We start from the raw sequence: 27,169 nt of genomic DNA on the forward strand, positions 1-27,169 counted from the left end.
TTTCAGCTTCCATGACCAATAACTACCATTTATAAGCCAGCGAGATTATGGTATTTTGCTATAGAGGCCTGAATGGACTAAGACACTCACCATTCAACATTTCTACTTGGGTATCAAATAGGTATCTTTAACCTAACATTTCCAAAATTGAACTTAGATTTTCCCCTCCAAAACAGGCCTTTCTACAGTCATCCTGTCTCATTACAGTGAAACTCCATCCCACTGGCTGCTAAAGCTCCAACTCTTGGAGCATCCTCAACTTCTTTCTTTCTCTCCATCCACTTCGACTCAATGAGAAAATCCCCTGATTTTTCTATCAATCCCCTCAATACTATCAAATTATAGGAAAATATATATTTTACTATATATATAATTTCACATATATAATATATATAACATATATATATATTATTACTGAGTAATCAACTATCAAAATATATCCAAGATTCACCACCTCCTCTACTATTTTTTGGCCCAAGTAAGTCTCCTCTCCCTCAGAATACCACAATATCCTCCCACTAGTCTCCCAACTTCCATCCTTGCCCCTCTCCTTACTAACTAGTCTCACCACATCAGCCAGAGTGGTCTTGTGCAATTCCTGTGCTCCAAACCAGGATTCCAATCTCACTTAAAGTAAAAGCTGAAGTCCTTACCCTGGTAAATAGCTGCCTGCATAGTCCAGCCCCAGCTACCACCTCTTTGGTCACATCACCTATACTCTCTCCTGCCCACTCCAGTCTTGCCACACTGGCCTTCCCCATTGCTTCTTGAGCACACCAAGTACGTCTCAGCCAACGCCCTTGCTGCACCTTCTGCAGGGAGTGTGCTTCCTTCAGGTATTCTCATGGCTCATGTCTTTGTTATACATCACAGCTCAAACGCCACCTGTTAGTAAGGCCTTCTCTGGCCACGCTATGAAAGTACCCCTCTCCCCAGCACTCCCTAGCCCCTGTACTACAAACTGACATTGTATATATTCAACTGTTTATTTGTAAATTGTTCCTCCCCACCCCCACCCCCACAGAATGCAAACCCCATGAGGGCAGAGACAGTGTTGTATTTACTATGACATCAGCACACACACGTGTGTCTACAACACACAAGATGTTCAAAAAATGTTTGTTGAGTGAATTACATAAACTCAGACTAACATATCTATTGATCACACATGACTTCATAGCTTTAAGTTGGATTTCAGATAAAATGAGTTAAATTAGTGAAAATTCACTTCAGTAGGAACAGACTTGCAAGTAAATCAAAGGGACAATTGCTTTTAGGTTTCTCCTTGTTTTGTAACTGAGTAATGTCAAAGAAAGAGCAGACACCATCTATTACAAAAGGAACATGCATGTCTTGTTGGCACAAAAGGGGAAATCCACGACATCAGGAAAAATAATAGAATCGTGTTAATAGGCAGTGAGGAAAACAGATCGGTAACTTTGGACAGGGCTGGTGTACAGACCTGACCCAGGTAATGGCTGGCCCCAAACCCAAGGCAGAGCCTTTCCCCCACACTGGAGCCAGGATCCTGGGAGGTGAATCCTCCCTGTTTCAGGTAATTACTCTGTGCAGCTCCATTTCAGGTAACTACATTTGAGCTGAAGCAACACCGGGGCAAAGTTCCACCATATAGTAGATATCCTAGGTGCATGGAGAAGTATTTAGCAAATTTACCCAAATTTTAAAATCATGGAGATACACAGGTGTTACAGGTCACCTGGTCCACTCCGCCAAATGTGTAAATTTCTTCAGCTGCTTATATACCAACTATCTATTCAATCTCTGCATCTTGGGAAAGATTGTTCACCATCCCATAAAGTAGTTAATTCCAAATGGGGGCAGCTCTAAATGTTGAGGAATTTTTCTTTATCTTATATTGGCAGCTGCCTCCCTAAAAATGATATCCACTGGTTTTAGTTTTGATTCTACTTTCACGGCTGGTTGTACATTTGTGCTTCCAGTACCAAATCAGACGGTAGTAAATGGAGCACAGGTTTTTAAGTCCCGCCACTTACCAAGTAAGCAATCATATTGGAATTTTGAAGAAAAAAATCAATTGCCCTTTGACGCAGTAATTCTAATTCAGCGCACTTTATTCTAAGAAACCCACATTACTCCACTAATAAGGCTGGAGAGTTTATCAACTCACCTTTCCAGACTGTTTTGAGCTGGGGTGATCAGGTGACTCAGTCTGCAGGCAGCACAACTTCCTGTTTCCTCTGAGGGCGGGGCCTGTACCTGACTTGCCACAGCCACAATGGCAGAGCTGCAAGAGCAGGTTCCGTGATGCCTTCAGTGAGTAATCCCCTTATCTCAAGAGCCTCCATCCTTATCTCAATTTCTTCTTCCATGAAACTAAAAATCCCCTTACACTGTTGTTGCTCAGGTATTCTGGTGCTCAGGCCCAAATATACTCCTAACATACCAATCACATTGCCAATTAAAATTGCATTTATGAAGAGTTTATAACAGCATGAGAAAATGTTGATGAAGATGTCAAATGAAAAAAGCTCAATGCAAAATGTATATAAAGGATAATTACAACTATATAAAATCAATTTTGAGAAAATACCCCCATTTTTCGGTGGTGAGATTACAGGCATTTTTTTTTCTTCTTTTAAAATGTTAAAATAGGGCTGGCTGGATAGCTCAGTTGGTTAGAGCACGGTCTTGTAACACCAAAGTCAAGGGTTTGGATCCCTGTACCAGCCAGCCTCCTTCTCACCACCAAAAAAAAGAGCTAAAATATATATTGAGTGTAAGACCCCATGTTGGGCACTTTTAAATAATTTCATTCTTTCTACTTTTTTGTACATTTCATGTTTTGTTTATAATGACAAAATATTACGAAAAGTAAAATATATTTTATCCTGGAAAATCTAAAGGAAAAAAATCAGCCAATTACGATTTGGGTAAAACCCACAGAAGTCAACTCTGCCAGTCCTCTTTGCTCTACCATCATTAGCATTCTGATTCGTCAGCTAACCAGAAAAATGTGTATGCAGTGGAAGACTGGCAGGAAATTAACAAATTAACCTCAACTACCAAAAAACCCAATGATAAGTGCTTGATTTCATTACTGCTGCAGAAATAATAATGATGGTTGGAAGATGAGGGGAAAACAACCCAGTTCTATGATTTCAGCATTGGCTGATGGGCTTCTGTTGGCCATAGAAATATTATTTTGGAGCTATTAAAATGCAGATCCATTCAAACCCAGACTGATATTATGGCTTGGAGAGAATTAAATGAACCCCAATTGTGTGCAAACTGAATTTCAAAATGTAATCAAAACACGCAGATGATACTATTTCTGACCCGCTGCGATGCCATGCTGACTGCCTTATTTCCTTGATGCCATGCCCCGTTTCATGAACGAAACTGCAGGAGGTTGTAATGGGTTTTCTCCAATGATGAGGTGACACAGACATAACAACATCCAGGAGAAACAATCCAAGTGGTTTTGGCAACAGCAATGCCACACTCAGCCATTCAATTCAGCTGTCAGAGCCAACCTGGGCGTTGCCTTATCTCTGCAGCGGCCTGGGAGAAGGCAGGGCTTCATGGGTGGCTGGAAATGCTGTTACATTTTTGATTTTCTTTGGATAAACCTGGCTTGGGACCCAGCTATGGGGCTCCCAAGCTCCAAGGAGTCTATCTATGGCCACTGCCTTCGTTTAGACATCAGTTAATCTCCTTTACTTCCTTAACTCCCAAGGAGCACATACCTATCAAATGCAGACACGAGGAATTCCATGTCCCTGTCTCCACCTCGTCTTCCCACAGTGTCTCCCAGGGAAGGAGAAGCAAGGTGAAAGAGGGGGAGCAAGACTGTGCTTTTGTGCCTTCTGCATCCTTCCCTGCAGCTCACAGACACACAGTCATTCTCCCTATGACAGAACTTTGTGAAGCCTTCCAGCTCTCTGATCACTGCTTGCCAAATCACCAGCATTTCAGGAGGGAAGGTAAAACTGTCTTCAAGGTAGTCCTTTCTGGCTTGTGTCCACATAATTATGAGGGCCACTGAGCATGCATAACGCACACCTAGAAATAAGGCTCAAAAAGATGAATTCAGCAAGTGGAGGCAGGGTGCCGTTCACCAGGGGGTGCCTACTCTGGGTAACAGCATTTTGATTCCAATGGTCAGGCAGAATCTTCAAGATCCAAGTACCAACACGTGACCATCCACCTATGAACACTATTGTCATGGGACTTCATGAGGCTAGCAAAAGAGTTTGCAGAAAATGACTAAACCAATAATTCATGGTTATAATTACTATATATCCTCAATTCTATTACATGATTTTATATTTTTTCCTACATCATAATATTATTGAAATGGCAATGCATCTTATGATTGGTGTGTACATTGTAATATGATAGTACTTTTTTTTCTGAAAACCTATTATTGGAAATAAACAAATAAATAAATAAGGAAGCAGGCAAGCACAGACTGCTCTGATTCTAGTTTCTCCTATCCTGAAACTTGCAATCATCCTTAATGATAATTCTTAACTGATGAGCTTAAGAGACTAGCCTCTGGATTAAAAAGACCTGAATTCTTACATTTCTCTTTCCCTGTGCACTGGTCTATGCTGAGATGTCTGCTTTTGCATCAGGGATTCTATCATGAAGAATCTATGTGGCATAGAAAGCTGACTACTGATCCACCTAAATGCATGCTCTTCCTTCCATAGGATGGAGGTGTCCCTAGGAAGCCACCCCTAGCCAGGCACCAGCTCTCACTGCACCTAGGTGTGGCCATACGACTAGTTCTCCTGACTACAAGAGGAAGGGATGTGAGTCATTCCCAGGCCAAGGCAGTTAGGAAGGCGGGGTACCTTCTCCAGCCTCTTGCTCCTTTGACAGGCTGGAGGCAAAGAATTCTGAGGCCCTAGACGATGGTAGAGTCACAAATAGTAGGAACTTGAGTCAACATATGGAGGAAAGCTGCCTAGTGACAAGGAAGGCCTACATTAGACTCTTAAATGGTGGGAAATGCCTTAAACAGAGGGAAACCACTGAAATTTAGGGGTTTATTTATATGCTATAAATTACATTTTTATTTCCCCATATAATTTCAACACAGCAAAGGCCTAGTGTCTGGGACTATGGGGTGTGACAACCCAGGACTGGCTACATAATTTGCAGGGCCCAGGGCAAAATGAAAACACAGGGTCTCTTGTTCAAAAATTATTAAGACTCGCAAGATGGCTATAGAGCACAAAACCAAGTGGGGACCTATACAACTGCAGAGGTCACATGCCCATGAAGACAGCCTTGCTCTGACCTCAATACCCAATATCATGTTAGTTACACGGCATTATTTTAACAGTAGCAACCCCAATTCAGATGGCTAAAAGTAAGACCAGGACAACTATGCATTTAGGGGGAAGCACATTCAGAGCCTTCTTACTCCCTCCCATAGTGAGAAGATATGGGGTGTATTTGCATACATGGACCTCCAAAGTAGCACTTTGACTGGCAAGTGTCATTCTTTTGGGGTGCTCATTGGTATAAGTGGTATAAATGACCCAATCATCAGGAACTTGATCTGGCTGAATTTGGGGGTATCATCCCTCCAAATAGACCCTCTTATTGGTCCAGGAAAAGGTCTTTTGACACTAGAAACTGCCTGCTGGTCCAACTTCTTACCATGATGTCCATTTTTGTCCCCTTCCTGCAGGCCTGGTTCCACTCCAGGTCAGTTCACTAACCCTAACATCATACTATAGATCTACTATCTATAAGGAGATGCAGTTCCCTACCCTACACACACATGCACACATACACACACAGGAACACATATACACGCATGCACACACACACAGACATTCCACATCAATACCTGAGCAACTGATCCAGCTCAACCCTGGCCTCTGGCCTCAGTTCTGATAAACAGATTTCAGAGTGACCCATCCCATTCCCAGAGCCTGGAGTCCTGGCCTTGTGGCTGAGGACCTGCTCATGACTGACAGGCCTTCAGAAGCTGCTGGTGTGAGCTTGCTTTTTTGCTTTTGCTTTTACTTAAGCAAAAAGGTTTTATTTTTATTGAAGGCACCTGTGTTCGTGATCCACATGCACTGCGTTCCATTGATTTCAATTGCTCATCAACCCCGTTTCAGCTCGATCATCTGGAATTGTAAAGAAATCATGGTAGCCTCCACATGTCTAAGCAATACTTTTCCACTACTATTTCTTGATGTTCCAGTTTTACATATTGTCCATGGACTTCCTCCTGGACCGACTCCTATCTCATCCTGCTGCATGGCTGGGCCCCAGGTTCTCCCTTCACCACCATCCTGGGGTTGTCTTCCCCTTTCTCTTGTCTGAGCTCACTTTTAAGGAACTTCTTTCTCCCTATTGGAACTCCCAGCCATAATTAGTGCGATACTTTAAGGACAACAGGCTTGCCTGCTGAGCTGAAGGTTTTCACAGCAACAAAAGCTACGCATGTATCCCCAGAGTCTACCCCATCATTTTCCTTTCTTAGACCCAGCCCCGACTCACCATCCTGCTGTCATTCATCAGACTGCGCTACTTGTAAGCCTTCCTGCTCCAAACAGCCTGAGCTCTTAAGGCTCGTTGCTCACCTCCCACTCATCACCACAGACACTGACACATAAGCCAGTTGTCCTCCCAGGCAGTTAGGATCCCCTATTAAAGAATACAGAGCCTCCACTGTCTGTAAAAGGAAACTGTTTTGGATGCTCCATATCTTACAGATGTTTAGGAAATAAAAGATTATAAATAGATCTGTAGAAATCAACAACAAAAACTCTGCAGATTTAAAGATTCTGTTTTGAGCAAAAACAGAGAAAAATAAAGCTAAGATGATGCATAGGCTTTATTTCAAATACAACCCTTGCTCAGTTGGGAGTAGTGGCTACCAATAGCACTGTGTTGAGAGGGATCCTGAGGCCAAATCTGAGCTGAGCAGGAAATAATTCCTTGATCAATTAGTGATACGCAGGACCAAGGAGTGGCAGCATGTGAGCCATTTATTTGCCAAACGTGCAGGGATCATTTGCATGGACTTTGGAGCCAGAAAGATCTGAAGTCAAATTTGGACTCAGGTACCTGGTCTTGGGCCAGTGTTTAACCTCCTTAACATTTTCCCATCTATTAAAATAGTGATAACAATACCTCTAATAGAGTATTCAGATTTCTGTTAAGAGAGGTATTGTTGTGTACTATATATTAAGGGCCAATATCAGGAGCTCTTATGATATTAATTATTTAGCCTTAACGTTAGTTCTCAAGTGCAAATGCCCAGAAATATGCTACTCTGATTTAAAGGTTTGTTTATGTTGATTCCCAAACTCTTTTCAAATCAACAGACCTCGTGCTGGCGTGTAGGAGGCGCTGCGTTACAATTAGTCGATGATAAATACAGCATTTCTGCCCAGCAGTCTCTTCACCAATAGCACACTCTCCACTGGCAGGCAATGAGGCATCTGAGTGGTTCCAGACTGAATTCTTAGCTTTCCCTAAAAATAAGCTCATGGACTGAGTCACCCCTTTATCCCCAGGCTCCTCTGAAAGTTGAACCGGATGTCTCATTGTCCAGAAATAGCTTCCACATCCCAACTCTAAATTGGCTCTCCATTGGCTCTAAGACTTTCAGCTGAAGTTGGTGAAGATGTTTCTTCTGGGTTTCAGTACAAAGAATGCTTTAAACGGTTATAAAAGCTAAAGGTGAACCCTGCATGGAAAGAACAGAGAGCCACCCCAGAAGCTTCAGGAACGTACCAACATTGCAGCAATGGGCGCTCAGGGTCTCAGAGCAGCTCCCTACCTCATCCTGCCCCCACCCCGCCAGCAGAGCTGCCTCTGGCAACCACAGGTCTCCAGTGGCTCCCTGCCACCCATGGGACCAGATCTCAGCCCCGCCTGGCACACCTGGTCTCCTGTGACCCTGTACCCCCTGCCCTTTCAGCTTCATTCTCCCACGCTCCAGCCACACTGAGCTTCGAGTCACTTCCTGGTGCCACTCTGCTCCATCACAAACCCATGTCTTTGTTCATGCTCCTCCCCTGGCATGAACGCTAACTTGGAACGAAGAATCCTCTTGCCTTGGCCACCCTTGCCAAGCCTAGGCTACTTTTTGCCCTCTTGGGGAGGGCAGGAGTAGCCAGGGTTGGGCCCCAGAGCAGAACAAGGAGATCCGTGGGTCTTTGAGACTAAGGCTGCATGGACTGCAGGATGGGGACCCAGAGGAGAATGGGGGCACAGCAGGCATGTGGATTGGAGTAGTGGAGAGACAGCTGGCAGAGAGATATGCACGGTGGGGGCTTCAGCCACAGCCCCGGGTGATCGTGGACAAATGACTTAGCTTTTGTTTTCTCTGAAATAAAATGGGGAAGATAATGCCTGTCATGCTCCTCCATGCTCAAACAAGATAATGGAAGTGAGAGAATGCAGCCAACTCTAAATAGCTGTGAACCCACGAGGAATGTTCTGTTCATTATCAATGGTGAGTAGGGGGACAACTCAGGGTCCCGAACAAAACACAGCCAGGACCACCCGCGGCTGAGCTGATGTTCTGAGCTCCTGTGATGCAGTTGATAGCTGTGCCCAGTGTTTTCAACTAGCTTGGGGGGAGGGAGAGAATGTTTAATATTCTTTACAACTTAGTGTGAAATGCTGCTCTACACCTTTCCAGATAAAAGGCTTTGACTGGAAATGGAGGGTTATGGGATACTAAGGGCCCTGGGTGCTGAAAGGAAGTTGTGAGTGTGGAAAAGGACAGAGGCTTGAGGCACTCATGGCAAATGGTACCCACCATTTATGGGCCCCTGGGCCATTTCCCACGGGACACAATTTCTACTGCCATAGCCAGAAGGAGAGCAGGGTACAGACAGCCATCACTGTTAGATGCAGGTACCACCTAACAACATGCAGGGACCCTGTTATAAGTTGAATTGTGTCCCTCTCAAAAATATATATTGTAGTCCTAACCCCCAGTACCTGAGAATGAGATAGGGTCTTTACAGAGGTAATCAAGTTAAAATTAAGTCATTTGGGTAGGTCCTAACCTAATATAATTGGTGCCCCTATAAAGAGAGGAAATTTGGACACAGACAGACACACGTAGAAGGAAGACAACAGGAAAAACAGAGAGAAAAAAATGGCCATCTACAAGACAAGGATAGAGGCCTGGAACTCATCCTTTCCTCGTGGCCCTTGGAAGAGACCAGTCCTGCCAACGCCTTGCTTTTGGACTTCAAACCTCCAGGACTGAGAGACAATACATTTTGTTCCTTAAGACACCCAGTCTGTGGCACTTTGTAACAACAGACCTTGGAAACTAATACAAATGCTTTATCCAGGGGGAAAAGAACCAGGAAAGCAACAGTAGTCCAAATCAGACAGAACACTGATGTGTTCATGTGGTGAGAACCAAAGATGCTAACCCCATACAGGACACTGTGGAACCTGGTCCTCTTAATGCCTGCCTCAAAGGGAACTGAATTAGGGATGGCCTATTTTTGTTTGTTTACTATGAAACTCACTGGTAGCAATATTTGCCCCCAGGCTGCCTGGTTCCCCTGCATGACCCTGCCCTGGTGGTCCAGATCCAAGGAACGCAATGGAGATGGGGACAGCTTCTGCGAGCTCCTTGTAGCAGGTACATGTTGTGGGTCATTGCCTGTCAAAGGTCCTACTGCTCCCACTGTCCACTGTAGCTTCTGAGGTCGGAACAGGGACAAAATCTCACTCTGTAGACCTCCAGGAACCGGGCAAACCATACTGGAAGCTTGTGCTCTAACTGGAAACACTGATGCTCTCCACACAGAGGGGAGACATCAAGAGTGAACTGACAAACACAGGGTGAAACTGCAAAGCAACGGTTTCAATTCAACAAGCATTCAGTGGGTGTCTAGATGTGCCAGCTGCTCTCTGCTCTAAACTCAGGGTAACCCCAAGCTTCCCTTCCTAAGCCGAGTGAGAACTTAGATAGGAGCCGAAGGACACAATCCAGCTAGGAGAGATATGAAGGGAATGTGGAAGAGGGTACCTGAAAAAATTTGCTGGGGAAGAGCCCCAAGAAGGTGACTGAGTGAGCATCAGGCAGGGAAAGGAGAGAGCCATTAAAGCAGTGACCCAGTTAACAAAGAATTCAGGGAGTTCAGGACAAGCTGGACTTCAGGGCACCCAGTTAAAGGTTATTCCATTAACCCTTAGCTGAAATTTAGCACTGCCCTTAGTTATAAATGTAAGCACAAGCCCCAGGGATATCATTAGTACTAGTGACTTCATCCTGAATAGCAATCACAGATATTTTTATGTCACATTACTATCGTTGGAGATAGCTCAAAATATCACTTATGTTAATCAATAACTTGAAATTAGAGTATGTATTAGGATTGCCACAAGATTTTATTTAATATAATAATAATAAAGCCCATGTTATCTATCACAATTTTCTAATATTTTGCTGACTGTATTTTAGCATAACTGGTAATCTTTTTAATCCTATGTATCTTATTTGGTGCATTTAAGCATTATTCTGAGAAGGGACTCATAGGCTCCACGAGATTGCCAAAGCATCCAAGTTACAAAACAGATTAAGAACTCTGATTAAAGTCACTACATTAGCTTTGATGCTATGCAAAATGGGTTGCGGCAGGCAGTGAACAGATAATAATGAATATGACACAGCATTGTACTCAAGAAGCTTATAATCGGGGCTGGCCAGTTAGCTCACTTGGTTAGAGTGCGGTGCTGATAACACCAAGGTCAAGGGTTCAGATCCCCATACCGGCCGGCCACCAAAAAAAAAAAAAAAAAAAAAAGAGGTTTGTGGAGGGGGGAGAAAGACAGAAGAGAGACAAGAAGTTATATTCTTTGCCCCTGTCTTCTTATTCCCCGCCCCTTATTCCCATCAACAGACTATAGCACCTCTGCTGATTTAGAAAAATCTAATCATTCTACAATTTAGAAAAATCACCCCTTCCTCAAAACACCTTCCTGGTACCTTCTGGAAAATTGCCTTAATAAATACACAAGGCTACAGAGACCCTGTGTGAGTGGTGCCTGGCAGCAGTTAAGGCTAAGTTACAGCACTAGGCTAAGGCCTGACTATAGTGAATCTCTGCAGAGATGTTAGGTAAGAAGGCTTCTTGCACATGTATAGCAACTCCCTCATCTCCTGCATATGGAAGACACTCCAACCTACCATGGTGTCCTACCCCCAACACCAAAATGCAACTTCAAAGACCTCTGACAGCACTACAGTCAGCCAGCCACTACCTATCAGTCAGAATTGCCATAAGAGATGAAACCTACTTACCATCACAGGCTTGAAGCTTTACCCTTTTTGAGAAATCTGAATTCTCATGGGGGATTCTGGAATATAAAAAAACCTTCGAGGTGTAAAGGAATGAATCCCTAATGATAAAAGCAAAGACTGAAAGGAATGAATCCCCAGTGGTGAAAATGCGGGAAATACATTTGGTCAGGTAACCCTTATGTTACACTGTAGTAGTTCTCAAAGGGGGTTACTTTGTCCCCCAGGAGACATTTGGCAATGTCTGGAGACTTTTTTTTTTTTTTTCCCTGACCGGTAAGGGGATCACAACCCTCAGCACGGTGTTCTCTGCACCACGCTCAGCCAGTGAGCGCACCGGCCATCCCTATATAGGATCCGAACCCGCGGCTTCGGCACTACCAGCACCGCACTCTCCCGAGTGAGCCATGGGGCCGGTCCTGGAGACGTTTTTGATTGTCACAATGGGGAGATACTACTGGCATCTATGAGATGGAGACCAGGGATGCTACTAAACATCCTGCCATGCACAGGGCAGCACCCCACAGCAGAGAATTATCTGGGCCCAAATGTTAACAGTGCCACAGTTAAGAAACCTCACACTACATGGTCGGATCCCCATTCTTCCAGCAGCTGCTCACAAGTAGCCCATATAGAGAATGTCAAGGTCAAGCGTACGTATGACCAGAAAAGCAAAAGCCATCCACCTGCAGAGTGAGAAGTGTGAGTGCCCACAGCACCGTTACTCCAGCACATTCTCATGTAATACAGCCCACGTACTGTATTAATCATTTTTTTTTTAACCTGATTTCACAATTACGGCTTTGCTATCTCCCCAAACCTTGGGCAATTTGAAAATATTTACTAAGGCACCAAAGTCCCTTTGGAAATTTCCATGCAGACCAGACTCAAAATTGCAACTGGCCCTTTTAAATGAGAAATGGAAGGGGCAGAAGAGAAGTACTTGATGATTCAGAGGACAGGGTGGACGCATCAGCAGCTTTTACCTGCTGGTCGCTTTATTTGCAAATCAAAGCACTGACCTCATGGGTTCCATGAGATCACAGAATAACAGACCCTCGATGAAGGGCTAGCTAAGGACACAGATGACTGGCAAGAAACCATTCCTCACTGGCTCCCTGCTTGGACTCAGGGAATGTGGCTGGTGTGTTTTCTGGCTCCCAGTTTGACACTTCATCCTTAAAGCCCCGCAGCAGAGGAGAGTGAGGGTTCTGGCAAATTCCAGGGAATAAAGAAAATTCATCTGGAAAATCTGCAGTCCCTCTACCCTCAGTCCCTGTCAATAGAAAAATTGTTATTATGTGTATTGACTTAGTTTTAGATGGGCTAAACCGTTCCCTCTAAGATCAGATTTTCCTGTTTTCAAAAGAAAACAACAGGCAGTTGGCTTAGAGACCAAGGCTATAATGAGAAAATTCAACAATGGCAAAATTCACATGCCAGCTTTTTGATAAATATAAAGCTCTCATCATGGTAGCCCAGAAAACAGTGGAAAGGGTATCTGTGATGCTTTAATGTTCCAGACTGCCCACAATAAGAAAACAGTTATTTCTTAAGCTAAAAGATTCCTAGAGACTTCATCACAAATAAAACCATAGAAGATATGCTATCTACAGAGCAGGGGCCAGCAAAGTTGTTCTCTAAATGGTCAGATAGTAAATATTTCAGGCTTTGCAGGCCATATGGTCTCTATTTTAATAACTCAACTCTGCCGTTATAGCATGATCTCAGCCCTAGACAACACATAAATGAATGAAATGGATGTACTCTGACAAAATTTTATTTATGGACACTAAATTTGGGGGGGTAGACTTCATTTATTTATATATTTTTTCATTGTACATACTTATGGGGTACAGTTTGTTGTTTCAGTAATACATGTATTGTATAATGATCCAATCCGAATAGTTAGCATATCTATCTCCTAGACATTTATCATTTCTTGATGGTTTTGGATACTGAAATTTGAATTTAATATATTTTTCATGTGTCATGAAATATTTTTTAAAAATTTTTTCAAACATTTTTAAAAAACTATGCATTGCTCACATGCCTCAATGAGAAGAGGCTGAGGCCAGATTTGGCCCACAGGCTATTGTTTGCCGACCCCTGGTCTAGACTGAAAATTGCCACGTTCATTCATTCTTCATTCTGAAGCGGCTATCTAAAATCGATTTTCCTTCTTGTCTTGTGATTCTCAAACCACACTAGTAAAATGGGTAAAAATGAAAAAAACAAACAAAACAAATCAATCAACCATCACACCACTCTCCCCCAAAGAATCAGGCTGGGAACGATCTAGTTGTGACCACTGTGTGACTCATTCATTGCACGCCACAAGGCACCGTCTTGCTCAACGCAGGATAAGATATATGGCTTGCTGAAGGCTAGCATTCCAACGTTATTTTTAAACTCACCCAGTGTGAAAAATCTCCTTGTTTATAGTCTTTGCAATTTTATATTATTCAGAAGTTGGGCCACAGAAGAGGGGTGGGGAGGGGCAGGCCTTGGGAAATGGACCAATTTCTGAAATCCAGTGTCCTCTTTCCTCAAACTCATGTTAGGCTATTTCTTGATCTCCAGAAAGGAGATGACTAGTTGGTCCCAAAACATTTCTTGAAAACACATTAATGTAGTGAGTAGGCATTCTTTTCCTTCCAACACATGCCCTATCTCCTTAGAAACATGATACTATTTAAAATCAAAGGATATTTGCACCCTCTCAACAGAAGAGGGAAACACAGGCTTAGAAGCAGCTTCTGAACTCAGCTGTGATTGTGGCATGTCTGTGAGTTTTACATGTGCTTGCCAGATAAAGTACAGTAAAAGTGACTTTCAGAAAAACGACAAATAATTTTTTAGTGTAAGTATGTCCCATGTAATAACTGGGCATCCTATATTTTTAGCTGCTAAATGTGACAACCATAGTAGGGGACAGTGTGAAGATGAGTCAGGCTGGAGTGGAAGGTATTTGTTGGGGAGAAGCCAAAACTTGTCATATAGGTACAGGGGGTGCTCATTATGAAATCGTTCCCCACCAATGGCTGGGAACACCCGTTTCCAATTCTGGTCAACTTTCCCACACCTAACAGATTCTTAGAATCCTCAAAGTTGGGGTACAAGGTGGGGCCAAGCAGAACTACTTCTATCCCAGTGTCTGACAGAGTTTAAAAAGTAGTGCTCCCTGGGAGAGGTTTTGAGGTGACGGAACTGATCTGTACCCTGATTGTGCTGGTGGCTGCACCAGTCCATACATGTTATAATTCAGAGAAGTATACATCAAAAAGTCAATTTTGCTCTATGTTAATGAAACCTTTTTTAAAGAGTGCTCGCAGTTTTTACTTCTTATAGACTCACGAGTTCATCCAGCATGCCAGATAAGGAACTGACTTAAGTAGCAGCCCTGACTCTGAGCCGAGACCATGGTTTTCTTACAGGGTCCAGACCCCAGAAGCCCCTTGCTTCTATTACAAATGGGCTTCTGGCAGGCCCATCCCAGCAACTTACCCAACATACCTAAATGGCTGTACATCTCACTTAGCTTCAAGCTGTAACACCACCCCCCATCACTCCCACATACTACTGGCTTTACAATGAAAGAAAACATGCTGTGAAGGGCGAGGTGGAAAACGGGTGGCCCAGGCTGGGGGCTTGGGATGGGGGAAGGGCGAGTTGGGATGGGGAACGAATCCAGCCCACACTGTGCTAAAATCTTGTTATGTTTGGTTTGGCCCACACAGTGTTCAAATCGTTGTGAACATTTAAACATCAACAGAATTCCTTCAAAAGCTGGATTTCCAGGTTCTCTTGAAAAAGCAGAAGATCATGGGCTCGTGTTCCCACAAAGTACCAATCAGCTGAGTGGAGTGCTGCCTGCCCCTCAGGAGCGTGCCCTCTCCCGGTCACCCCAGTCCCCAAAGCTCAGCCAGGTCGATCTGGCACCTGTGCACCCCTGGCATTTGACCCCTAATGGAGGGCGTTCAGCAGATGTCTGTCATGTGGCTGCTCTCAGGAACTGGGGCCTTCCCCCTCTCTCCTTAAAAGAAGCTATAGGATGCAGGTGCCATCTTTCGCTCTGCATTCTGAACCCTAGGGTGCCCTGTCTCCCTACAGAAGAGATGACCCGCTTCTGCTGGGGGAGGCCTAGAAAAGGACCCCTCCACTCTAAGCCAGGCTGCTCCCAGCTCTTCTCTGTGGACACAGGCTTAGGGGGGACGGAGAGCTGGAACCATCCAGAGGCAGTGGTAGGGTCAGATTGAGATGGAGAGGGAGGATGGTGGGAAGGGCAAAGAGAGACAGGTAACTGAGCAAACTGCTTTCACCTTCGCCTCCTCTTTGTGTTTTCGCAGATAATTTTCTCTTCATTCTCCCCATCAGGTCCAATACTGATCTGAAATCAGTCATTCTCATGTCAGTGTGAATAAGGACAGGGAGTGATCAGGCCGCTAGAGCTTTATGTCTAGTAGTCGATGGGATCAGAGGGTATATTCTACAGCCGGCCTCCGGGACCTGCCCAGCCTTCTTACCCATCCCCACCAAACTTAACCTGCCTATTGTTCAATTTTCTTTGGGTTTTGTTGTAAGTTTGACTTGACTAACAGCGCTGAATTGTGAACACATATCATCAGACTTCAGTGTTCATAAACAAGCCTGCCTGCACGCAGGTGATGGAAGCATCACTATCCTAGAGTGTGTTCTTGCTTACCTGGAGGGGCAGGATGACCTTTCAGGAGCACCCTGTCAGCCTGGAGTTTCTCAGGTATGTCTCACAGTTCCACTGGAGCAAGGACGTTTTCAAAGCACTTCCTACCCCATTAGAGGAGGCAAGCATTATCGGCCTAAGACGACAAGTCAGGCCATAAAATCTTAAGACCAAACAGGAGCCTGGAGGAAGCCACTGGATTGACTCCATGCTACTCAGCCAAAGGGCACCTTTCTTAAACCCCAGCCTCTCTATCATGTCACATCTGGGACACACACACACTATCACAGCTACCCAGATTCTGAAGCCCTGTCTGGTATTTATTGGCTTCAAAGTTGTTGACATTAGCACTCAAACTCAGAGCAAGAAAATCCCCTGCCTACCACCAAAGGGAATACATTTTCAAGCATATGTTTTTCTCTTAAGAATAAAATTTTTGGTAACCCTCAAAGTTTTAAGTTTCAGCCCTGAATTTTAAAATAAAGTCATACTTAGATGACTGGTTACAATTTAGTAAAGGGGGAAAAAATCCCACCCACCTAGAATAGTAAGTCAACCAGTAGAATGGCTTTTGTATTTTCTCGCCACCCGGCAAAAAAGTAAGGACACATTTTATCAATGCCTTGAAGATACTGGGTGGCGCACAGACCATCCAGAGCCAAAAAGCCCTCAGGGTAATGAAACAAGCTGCCTTGGGGAAAACAATGAGCAAGAAGATGTGTGCTGAGGTCTGGCTGTGGCCTTTTCATCCACAGCGGGGCTTTTATCTTGGGAGCTCATACAGATGTTCTTTCCCCTTCCATCTTAGGCAAGGCAAAGGTACCAGGTTCCCTATTCCTTTCTCCTAGCTAAGTTCACACAATGCTACTGAAGCTCTGATACTGGGGCCAAAGACCAACCAGAAGTGTTTTTAATATATGTTCATGCATCATGTAAATAGGCCATAGTCTGGTCTCTGTGTCTCTCTCTTTCTCTGTGTATTTAATAATCTCCTTGTGAACATTTTAATCAACATGAGACTAATGAAAAATATTGAGATAATTAACAAAGGGCACACATAGCTCCAACAGGCACCACCCCACACCAACCTCGGCTCCTGCTGGCATGTCCTCTCAGAAACAGGTCTTGGCTGTGTGGCATTCTCTCAAACCAAGAGCCCTCATGAGCGACCTTTTCTCTACAAAGTACCCCATGCTATGTGGCCCATCACCCACAGTCTGTCCCTGTCCTCCTAGGCCTCATCCAGTACAGTGGCTGAATCCTTCCAAAACTCAAGTGTTGGCTCAAACAATGGATGCTACAAATAAGGGTGAGGGAAGCCTGGATGACACCCCTGGGAGAATGAACTCCTCTTTGATATGCCAGTGACAAGCGATGCCTTTGTACGCACAGACTGACTTTGGAGAATCAGTAACCATCATTAAGTAAATGGACATCACTTGCTGCTCATCCTGGCATCCTATAGAGCTGCCCGCATGAGAAGCAGCCACATTGTGTGAATCAGCACCCGTAGGCTGGAGAAGGCGCCACGAGACTTAATTGGCTGATCTGCTATGGGACTTCTCATCAAAAGCACCATCATACATATAGTGCATCTCTCTCAAAGGGCCTCCCACCATACTGCTGGATTATCTTCCCTATTACATGACTTCTTATCTCATTGAGCTGTCCCCTAAGGCCTTCCCAAGGGAATTTCATAGTCCACAGTTTTGATCAGTCAATCCCAGGCAAACCCACCAAACAGGTGTCTTCAAGTGACCAACAGACAATTTCACTTTAGTTAAATAGATTAAAGCAAGTACCCAAGACAAAGACCTCCTCCTGATGGGAGAAGAACCCAACTGCATCACTTCCAAACTGGGCTGTGTCTAAGGCTCTCAACTCATCAAGACTAAATGCAGTCTTTTATTCTGTATCTCCTCACACACCACACAAACTCCTGGGCATATCGCAGCGGATATGTGACACTTATCAAGACCCAGGCCATAATCTCCCTTTACTGTTGATCTCCTTCCACTTCGCCAGTGGTTCTCAAAGTGTGTTTCCCAAAATAGCCATCACTGGGAACTTGTTAGAAATGCAAGTTCTCATGCCCCACTCCGGGCCTACTGAACTAGACACTCTGGGAGTGTGGCCCAGCAATCTGTGTTTTAAGAAGCCCTCCAGGTGATCCTAATGTGCTGACATTTGAGAACAACTATTCTATACCATGTCTGGCAAAAAAGTCCATGTCAAGTAGCAGGTGCTCCTATTACAAGTCCTGAGCCCAGTGAGGTCTCCCCACATAGTCTATTATTTGAGGCTGGTAATGATTCAAGATCACCTCAAACATCCTGGCTGACATGAGATAGGCTCAGACTTGCATATCAGACTTGCATACCTTGAGTACATATTTTTAAAGATTTTTCTAGAATAACAGGAATTTCCCATCAAGGTTTGGATTGTCTTTTGCATTTTTGTTAATTTAAAGAGCATCCACCTATCTAGATGTGAGTATTCTGAGTTACAATAATGTCAGTGATTATAAGGGTCGAAAGATATTTTTCTAATGGTCCAAACATTTGGACACCAAACTCACAAAGCTGGTGAAAATGCAACCTCATTTTGCAACATTATGAAAGATCTAGGGGATGCTGGTAGGACTACTTTACAGCATGCTTATGAAATCCAGATGAGCAACGCATTAGGAAAGCACATGGTGAAGTTCAAAGCTCTACCTACATCTAAAGGTCACAGAATGTCAACTTGTTGATCAAAAGGAATTATGTTGTGACCACAAATCTTTTAAAAGTTTTAAAACTAGTTGATACTATTTTTTTTTAATGGGAGATCTCACAATTAAAAAAATCAGATTTTTTGGTTTCTCTTGAAAATGAGTTGTAGTAACATAGGACCCACATTCTCACATGACATAAACTGGCTGCATCTTAGCTGAGAAGTGGCATCTTCTCTTCAGGTCCTCACGCTTTCCATTCAGACTATGTCAATCCTTTATGATGCATGCTGGGACCTGGAGCCTTTTGAGTTTGCAACTTCTGCCCACGACAAGCAATCATTTTTATTTTTATTATTATTACTATCCTCATGTATTGAAAACTTCCAGTAGTTGCTATATTCATCTGAAATTTCCTAGTTTGGCAAAAATGTTGAGGTTAATAAAATTCACTTTTCACTCTTTGTGTCCATTTTCTGATGAAAGATACATGACTTATGTTCTGTTGATTAGCTTATTATAAATAGGACACTTTCGTAAGTGCTTACCGTATGCCTGCTCTGAGCACATCTGATATGGGTTGAGTGCTTGTGCCCTCCAAAGCTCATGTGGAAGATTGATCCCTAATGTGGCAGTATTGAAAGGTGGGGCTTTTAAGAGGTGATTGGATCATGAGGACCATGCTCTCATGAATGTGTTAATGAATTAATGGGTTAATGGTTTAACGGGTTAGCATGGGTATGGATTGGTGGCTTAAGAAGGACAGCAAGTGACCACATTAACAAGTGCTTTTGCTCAGCCCTCACTAAGTGATACCCTGCGTCACCATGGGACTATGTAGAGAGTCCCCACCAGAAGAAGGCCCTCACCAGACGTGCCCCTGACCTTGGACTTCCCAGCCTCCAAAAGTGTAAGAAATAAATTTCATTTTCTTATAAATTACCCAGTTTCAGGTATTCTGTTATAAGCAACAGAAAACGAACTAACACAATGTCCCATGAAATCTCTCAAATAACCTTCACAACAATTTCATGAAGTGGTAAGTATCATTATCCCCATCCTACAGATGGGAAAACCAAGGGACAATGACATCATACAGATACTAATGGAAAAGCCAGGAGTTGAGTCAAGGATTTCAGAATCCATGTTCATAACTACCTAGACAGACTGTGTGAGGCACTGGGAGTCCTCAGAACCACCATCTCTGTGCATCAACGCCTATATGCTGTCTCAGCCAAGTTATGCCACATGAAGACCGGCTCTTACTGCCAATCAAGTTGATCAAAATCCCCGAAAGGGATCACTGATGAAATGCAGATAGTTCAAAAGACCAGCAGCAGTGGTCCCAACAGCACTGGGTAGTCCCCAAAGAAATGCAGAAGCTCCTCTACTGAGCTCTGGGTTTTCTTTAAATATCAACAAATTATAACCCCCCACAACCTTGCTTGGCTTTTTTTAGGATGACTTGTGTTTAAAATGTTAACTGGTCTCTTTCTCAGGGCACTTTAAAGTTTCCCAGAGCAGTTCTTCTTTGTCCCAAGAGGCTAAAGCCTGAACTACTCAGAAGTACAAATAAGCGTCCAGAGAGGTGTATGACCCTTATACATGCTTGTGTAAGGCTGCCTTAGCATTCCCAGACCCCACAATGACCCTGATGGGCCCAAAGTATCACCTGTCAGATGGGCGGCCCTGCAGACTTAGTCAAGGTGAATCCTTCCTGAGCACCCATATTCCAAGCAAACACTTTCTCATGCTTTAACATGGAATTTTAGAAGCAGGGTGTCACCTGTGTCTTCGAGAGAGAAGAAGACAACAGATGAATGACCAGGATCTTAAATTTGCCAGTCCTTTGCCAGCTGCCCACCAGTGACACAGGTACACAAGGGACATGGGGATGGTCCTCATACAGTGTTTGTTTCTACAGGGTTTGGGTCTGAGTCTCTAACCCCCTTCCCTGACATGGAAAGCTGGGCTGGATCAGATGTAAATCATAGCAAGGACTTTTGCCCAGGCTAAGCAAGCCAACCTAAATGTCCTGGATCAAAAGCAGGCTGGGGGCCTCACTGGCCTCTGGTCCCACATTCCAACCCTGGTACTCAAGGCCTCCAAGGCAAAAAGAGTCATGGAAAGATGAATCTAAGAAAAAAGCCAACAAATATTTCTCTGTAAGCCCAGGACATAGCCAGCCTAAGCCAAATGCCTATAACAGGCCTACTGAGGACAGAAAACAGAATCAAGTGGGAGCCATAAACCTACTAACTCTACCCTTTGGGTGAGTTTCAAGACAGAAAGAGGCCCAAAATGAGATCTGCAAAAGGGCAGATTCTACAGAGCCACATCCAGGCCCACATACTTCCAAGCCCACCACTCTCCTCCCAGCCAGAGGATTTTAGCTCGGTAGGATCCTAGTGGCAGTTCCAGCCCATATCAGAGCATGCCTCAAAGGCTAGATGTGCCACCAACACAAGGAGTTGGGAGTCGGGACAGGCAGGTGCTTAATGCGACTTTTTTACATGTCACCGTGTGCACATGGATACCCCTGCATGCTCAACTGTAGAGTGGAGACAATAGGACCTGCCCGACACACCTCAGAATTAAGGTAGCACGTGCAAAGTTTTCATAAACTGCCAAGTATGGTACAAATGCAAAAGATCCTTTTATTACTTCACAGAGTGGGTTCTTATTAAATGACAAAATTCCCCAAAGAACAAGTGTAGGTTAGATTAGCATTTCATATTTCAGCACATATAAACACACTCACGTTGGTCCCTGGTGCTGGCCTGAGGCTTTGTCCAGGTGGCTCTTAGAGCTTTTGCCCAAGATGACCTTGTTATTTTACTTATGCCCAAGAAAACCTACCTTCCTCTGGGATGTGCAGACATAACAACACTCTCCCTCAACGCTGGTTTCCATCGAGACGCAACAGCTTCTTCCCCAAGGGAATGTTACTCATTCCGTTAGAGTTTAAGTTGGGTGTTTCTGTGCGGCGCAGTGAACGAACCCAGGCTTGGAAGACTCTCAAAAGGATGTGGGCCTCTTGGCTTGTTCCCAGCTTCCCCATTGCTATGGAATCAGTCTGCTGCTCCCTCATGGGCTCACACCAAGGCTGCTGGAACCATCTGCACAGCGTGCTTATGGGAAAGTGTGAGACACCACACTTTACTGTCAGGGCAGTAGGCAGAACCAAAGCTCCAAAGGCGAGCAATGTGGGTTCAAATCCTGGCTTTGACATTGTCCAATGTTGGGCCAATTCTATAGCCTGCTCATTCATACAATATGGACAATCCTGCAGTGCCCACCTCATGAACTTATTACCAGGCCTATGTGAGATAACGTGTGTTAGAAACCATTTCAGTCTTGCTCCTGAGTTTCTGCCTTAAACTACTGACTTCACTTCTTCAAGTTTTGGGCTTCCTTTTCTCACACTAACTGTTCCAAATAAATAATAAGTGACAACAAATAAATTAATTAATTAAATGATGTATTTTATAGTTTATTTTACCCAATCCTCCAGCCTTCCTCAAACGCCTCCTCTCTGTGGAAGCGTTCCACAGCTCCCTGAGGTGGTTTTCATGTTCCACGTGTGTGCTTATTTGCATAGTACTGCTTACCCCATACAGTAACTGTTTACGTGTTTTTCTATTTCCTCCATTAGACTACAAACAACTTTAAGTTAAAAATAAAAAGCACTTCACACAGTGCCTTGCTGAATGCACCGTGTTCAATAAATGGCAATTATTATTCCCTGGAATTATCATTCATATTCATTCTGTTGCAGAGGTATTTTGCTATGTTCTAAACTTACAGCTTTGGGGGTATCCCTACACATGAAAGGAGCACGTGGGAGTAGAGAGAGTTGTCAAAGATGGACTTGCTCCTCTGTTGGCAGGAAATAGGAGGAGAGTTATCTCTTCTCATTGATTAGTCTCTGGACGCAACTGGAAGATTCAATTAAAGCACCAATAACTGTTTCTAAGTATTTAATTTTCTTTGGGGAAAAAAATCCCACAGATGATCATGGGACAAATACCTTAGGTCACAGGATATCTGTCCTTTGAGAAATTAAGTATGCAAAGGGTGAAATCTTCCCTCTGGCGGCTGAAACTTGCAGACACTGGTTTTTCGGTGTTGCCAGTAACTTCCCGAAGGAGGCACTCCGTAAATGAAGGGATAAATGGACGGATGAATGAATCCTCAAGTCAATCCCTGCCTCTGTGTCTGAAGCAGTTAGAGGAATTGATGCTGGGCAGGGCCCTGGCCTTCAGGTGCAGCTGAATGAAAGGAAGCCCTACAGGACCAGGCAGCAGTGCAGACAGCAATGGAGGGCTCTGTCTCAACACCCTCCAATGGCAACTGCATGCCGGTGCTCCACCTCTGTCATAACCAAACCCACGCCCAGCCCATGAGGTAGACCTCATGAGCCCATCTTACAGAAGAAGGAACGGAGCCCCAGATGAAAGACTGCCCAAGACCCCACAGACTGGAGTCCCAGTCTATCCGCTCTGCTTCTTGGAGAGAAGCCCCAGTAGGTAAAGATGTGAGGATTCATTCTCTTCAGGAGACTTCAGGAGTGCTGAGTTCTGTGCGCAGGCTTGTGAGCTCCTCAGAGTTCCCTGAGAACTCTAAGAAGGTGGCAGAGCGAGGCAGGATTTGCTAGAGTGCACGAGGCAAAAGCATGGCATAAAACCATTTACTGATGGGGCCACAAGACTTCCTCCTTCCTCCTCTGTCTCCTCCCGCCCCCCCCACATACACACACACAGAGTGATGTCACTGTTAGAAAATCTGCACTGACAACAACATACATGTTCACTGATGCTGACACATTCATGAAAATCAACAGCTGCCCAGGTACCCAGGACAACCCCAGTTCCACAACTCAACAGGCACAAGTGATCATGCACTCAAGAGAATTCCAAAAGACTGCCTAGATCTTTCTTGAAAATCTCCTTGGCCTCTGCTGGGATTATTCAACTCCACTTGAAAAGGGGTGGCCCCAGTGTTAGCTGTTACTGGCTCCGTGCTTGGAAAGCAAGTCCTTTCATGGGGTTCAGCTGTTCCTCTGGCATCCAGTAAAGCTGGTCATGCAAAGGCAGAAAATGTGACAACTGTTGGAAACCTTCAGCAGCAGCCTATGGGAGCAACTGAGCATTCTCTGGAGCAGCCACTTTATCCACAGTTAAAGCAGCCTATTATCCAGTTTGCACAAAACACCCACCAGCTCCATGGCACCAATAACTGAATATCTCCATTCTTATCATGACATACTGGCCACACTGCCCTGCCACTAACTTTAGAAACCAGGAACAGCTTTGCTAATAATCAAAATACAAGGGTACTTCAAAAGTTCATGGGAAAATAGAATAGAAAAATTATATAAATCTTTCCATGAACTTTTGAAGCACCCTTGTACACATGCATAGTAGGAAAGAGAAAGAAAAAAAAAAAAATAGCCTTCCTGAGTTCTGAGGACCATGTTCAAAGATTGCCTGACAGACATACCATAGCATTTCAACATTGCCAACACACATCTCTCTCACTTCAGTGGTAAAGTCTCTAAGACATTTCAGATTTGAAGAGTTTGAGGAAAAGGGTCTCAGAGCCACGGAGACCTCATCAAATGCTTCTAAAAAAAGAAGGGCCTGTGCGCATTTTCCCAATGAAGAATCTGCCCAAAGACTTTTGAAAACACTTTAATATACTTTGCTTCCAAAACATTACACACTATTTCTCCAACAAATTTGTGTGTGTTTCCAGGGAACTCCTGGACCAAAAAAAAAAAAAAAAAAAAAAAGTACTTAGGTGGAAGAATGTCTGGAGATTCTTTTATGCCAATATGTTAACAGACCTTCTCTTTTAATTGTTATTATTTCATTCAGCAGCAGTAATCATTCCCTCGTCTGCAAAGGAAATATATAATCCAGCTGTGGTGGCTCCAGTAAAAACACCACATCTGTGGATCATTGGCAACACTGTGGCAAGATTGCTCAAATCTAGGCAGTTTCAGAGAGTTCTTTTTTATACCCAAGATGCACATGGGTACACTTTTCTGAAAGTGCATAAGAACTTTGCCAACACTGGTCGCTCCTTTGTATGCTGAAAATAGGTTTTCACATAATCCACACCCTTAAGGAGGAGGCTCTCTTGGAATATTATTCCCAGGACCCAGCTGTCGTAAGACCCTCCAGGGTGGTGGCTTGCGCCAGTGCCTTTGTCAATATCAAACAGAAAAGGGAAAACTAACGCTCCCCGTTTCTGGGAGGAGGTTCTACCGCGTGGCTGGCTGAGTAGCTGACTCCTGCTTTTCCACTTAAAAGGCGAACGGCTTCCGCAGAGAGGATGGCAGCCACACCGTTCAGGCCACCGTTCTCTTCGTTCTCCAGAGTATGAAGTCACCGTGTTCCTAAGCACTGGGTGATAATATCCCAGGAGTCGCCCCCATGCCTCTGTTTAGTCTTTCCCCAAAGCCCAGCAGCAAGCATCTTATTTCCAAGCCAATCTTCCACATTCAAATCCCCAGCCCAAAGCGCGCCTTGGGGGTTTAGATCTACAGACGTATAAAAGAGAAACAGCGTAGCTGAGCCTCGACAGACTTTCACCCCGGAACACACGCCCCGCGGCTACTGTGCTGGAATGCCGCTCGCCCCGAAACCCTCGGGGTCCCCTTCCACCCCAGACAATAGAGCAAGAAAATAAAATGAAAGTGGACTTACTGCTATGGCTTGCAGCCTTTCCTTGTGCAATTCCGCCTCTGCCATCCTGGAGAAGGGTACACAGGCAGGAGAAAGAAGAAAGAAAAACAAAACTGTAGTCACCCAAGGAAACTGACGGACACCCCGAGGGGCTTGGCTAGAGCCCGGGGCTGGGGGGGGGGAGCCGAGGGGCGGCCGGGGATCCGCTCCGGGGGCGGCGGGCAGACTGTGCGCGCAGCTGGCTCGCCCGGGCTCAGCGTCTGGCTCCCGCCCGCCCGGCCGCCTGGCTGCGCCCCAGCGCCGCCGCTAACTGCATCTCCCGGTCGCCGTCGCCGGCCGCGCCAGCCGCGCCAGCCGAGGACGTGGGCCGCAGGCAGCCGCCGGGAGGGCGCGCGCGCCCCGCGCTCGATCCCCGCCCTGACGTCTGGGCGCCTCGCTCCGCCCCTGGGGTGTGGGGGGACCCGCGACCCGGGCCCGGGGCGGCTCCGGGGGTGGGGAAGAGACGCCGCGGCGGGTCCCCGAGGCGCGGAGGGGCGGCGCGCGTGCGAGTGGGCACCTGGGCTGCGGGCGCACGGCGAGCCGTTGGGGCGCACGGCGGGCGCGGCCGGTGGCCACGCGCTGGCTGGGGCTGAGCAGATGCCGGTGGAGGGGCCGCGGGCAGAACGCGGGGCCCGAGCACGTGTCGTTATGTGCAGGCTGCGGCCACCGAGTGTTCTGGGCGCCCTTAGGTCACGCCAGATGCTAGAGCTTCACGTGGCGACGCTTCCGGTGGAGAAGGGCTGCGTCGCCCACATGCTTTAGATGGCCCGGTCCTCAAACATCGAGGCGACCGAGGGCAGAGTATATCTCCAAACAGGCCACTTGTCTGGTGAGGCCAAATGGGGCTTAGAAAGACAGCCGAGTGTGTAGTGCTGGGTACTCTGCTGCATGGGCTCGGCAACTTTATAGCTGTGAAGCTTTGGGCAACTGACTTAACCCCTCTGAACCTCAGTTTCCTCATCTGACAAAATGGAGGATCACAATAGTTACCTCACAGAGGTGTTGTTAGAGATGAATGAGATAAAGTATATAAAGGTGCTTTGTAAAGAGCATTACAGACATCTATTGTTATTATCATAATACTATGACTTTATGAGTTGGAACCCTTCGAAGGTCTTTGTGCCCTGTCTCTGAAAGGAAAAGTAGGATCTGGTCATTGAAATATTCCACCTATTCTTTACTAAAACAGCATACCATATGGTATAAAGTGGGTCTTGTGTGACAGGTCCTGGGCTGGATGTGAGAGACGGATAAGACCCAGTCCAAAAGGAAATAAACAAAATGCCTCTTAACATTTAAGGAGGGACCTGCTAGAATTCCCAATATTGATAAGGAAACTTTCCTCCATAAAATGAAACGCTGAAAAACAACAACAATGTGGTCTCTTTGGATCCACGATGATTCTATAAAATGCAGGACTTATTAAAAAGATATGCACATTGGGTCGGCCCGTGGCTCACTTGGGAGAGTGTGGTGCTGATAAAAAGATATGCACATCAAATTTCCTCCAAATCACCTGTTTCCTGGGTCAATTCTTTCAATGCAACTCAATTGCCCTTTCAACTTTCAGGGAGGTTTTATCTGTCACCTGATGAGCACTCACCATTCTGGCCAGAAGCACTCTGCAAAATAGTTTTACTGATTGTTTTCCCTTCTTTTCTATAGCAGGTGTAGGTGGAGCTGTTTGTGTCATAAATCCCAGCCAATGCCAGATTCAGCGTCCCACTCCA

General features: G+C 45.0%; 1 protein-coding gene across 5 annotated transcripts in view; it reads right to left on the reverse strand.

Moving 5' to 3' along the window:
• PALM2AKAP2 (PALM2 and AKAP2 fusion) overlaps window positions 1-25,690 on the reverse strand; it is a 324,924-nt gene extending 299,234 nt beyond the window's left edge. For all 5 annotated transcript variants that reach the window (XM_063082653.1, XM_063082652.1, XM_063082654.1 and 2 more), the window contains exon 1: window positions 25,422-25,690. In XM_063082653.1, coding sequence (XP_062938723.1) covers window positions 25,422-25,466 — 45 coding nt within the window. In that variant the 5' untranslated portion in view covers window positions 25,467-25,690. The remainder of the gene's footprint in view (window positions 1-25,421) is intronic.
• Window positions 25,691-27,169: the final 1,479 nt, after the last annotated feature.

The sequence above is a fragment of the Cynocephalus volans genome, chromosome 17, assembly GCF_027409185.1.
Source record: "Cynocephalus volans isolate mCynVol1 chromosome 17, mCynVol1.pri, whole genome shotgun sequence".
NCBI classification, from domain to species: Eukaryota; Metazoa; Chordata; class Mammalia; order Dermoptera; family Cynocephalidae; genus Cynocephalus; species Cynocephalus volans.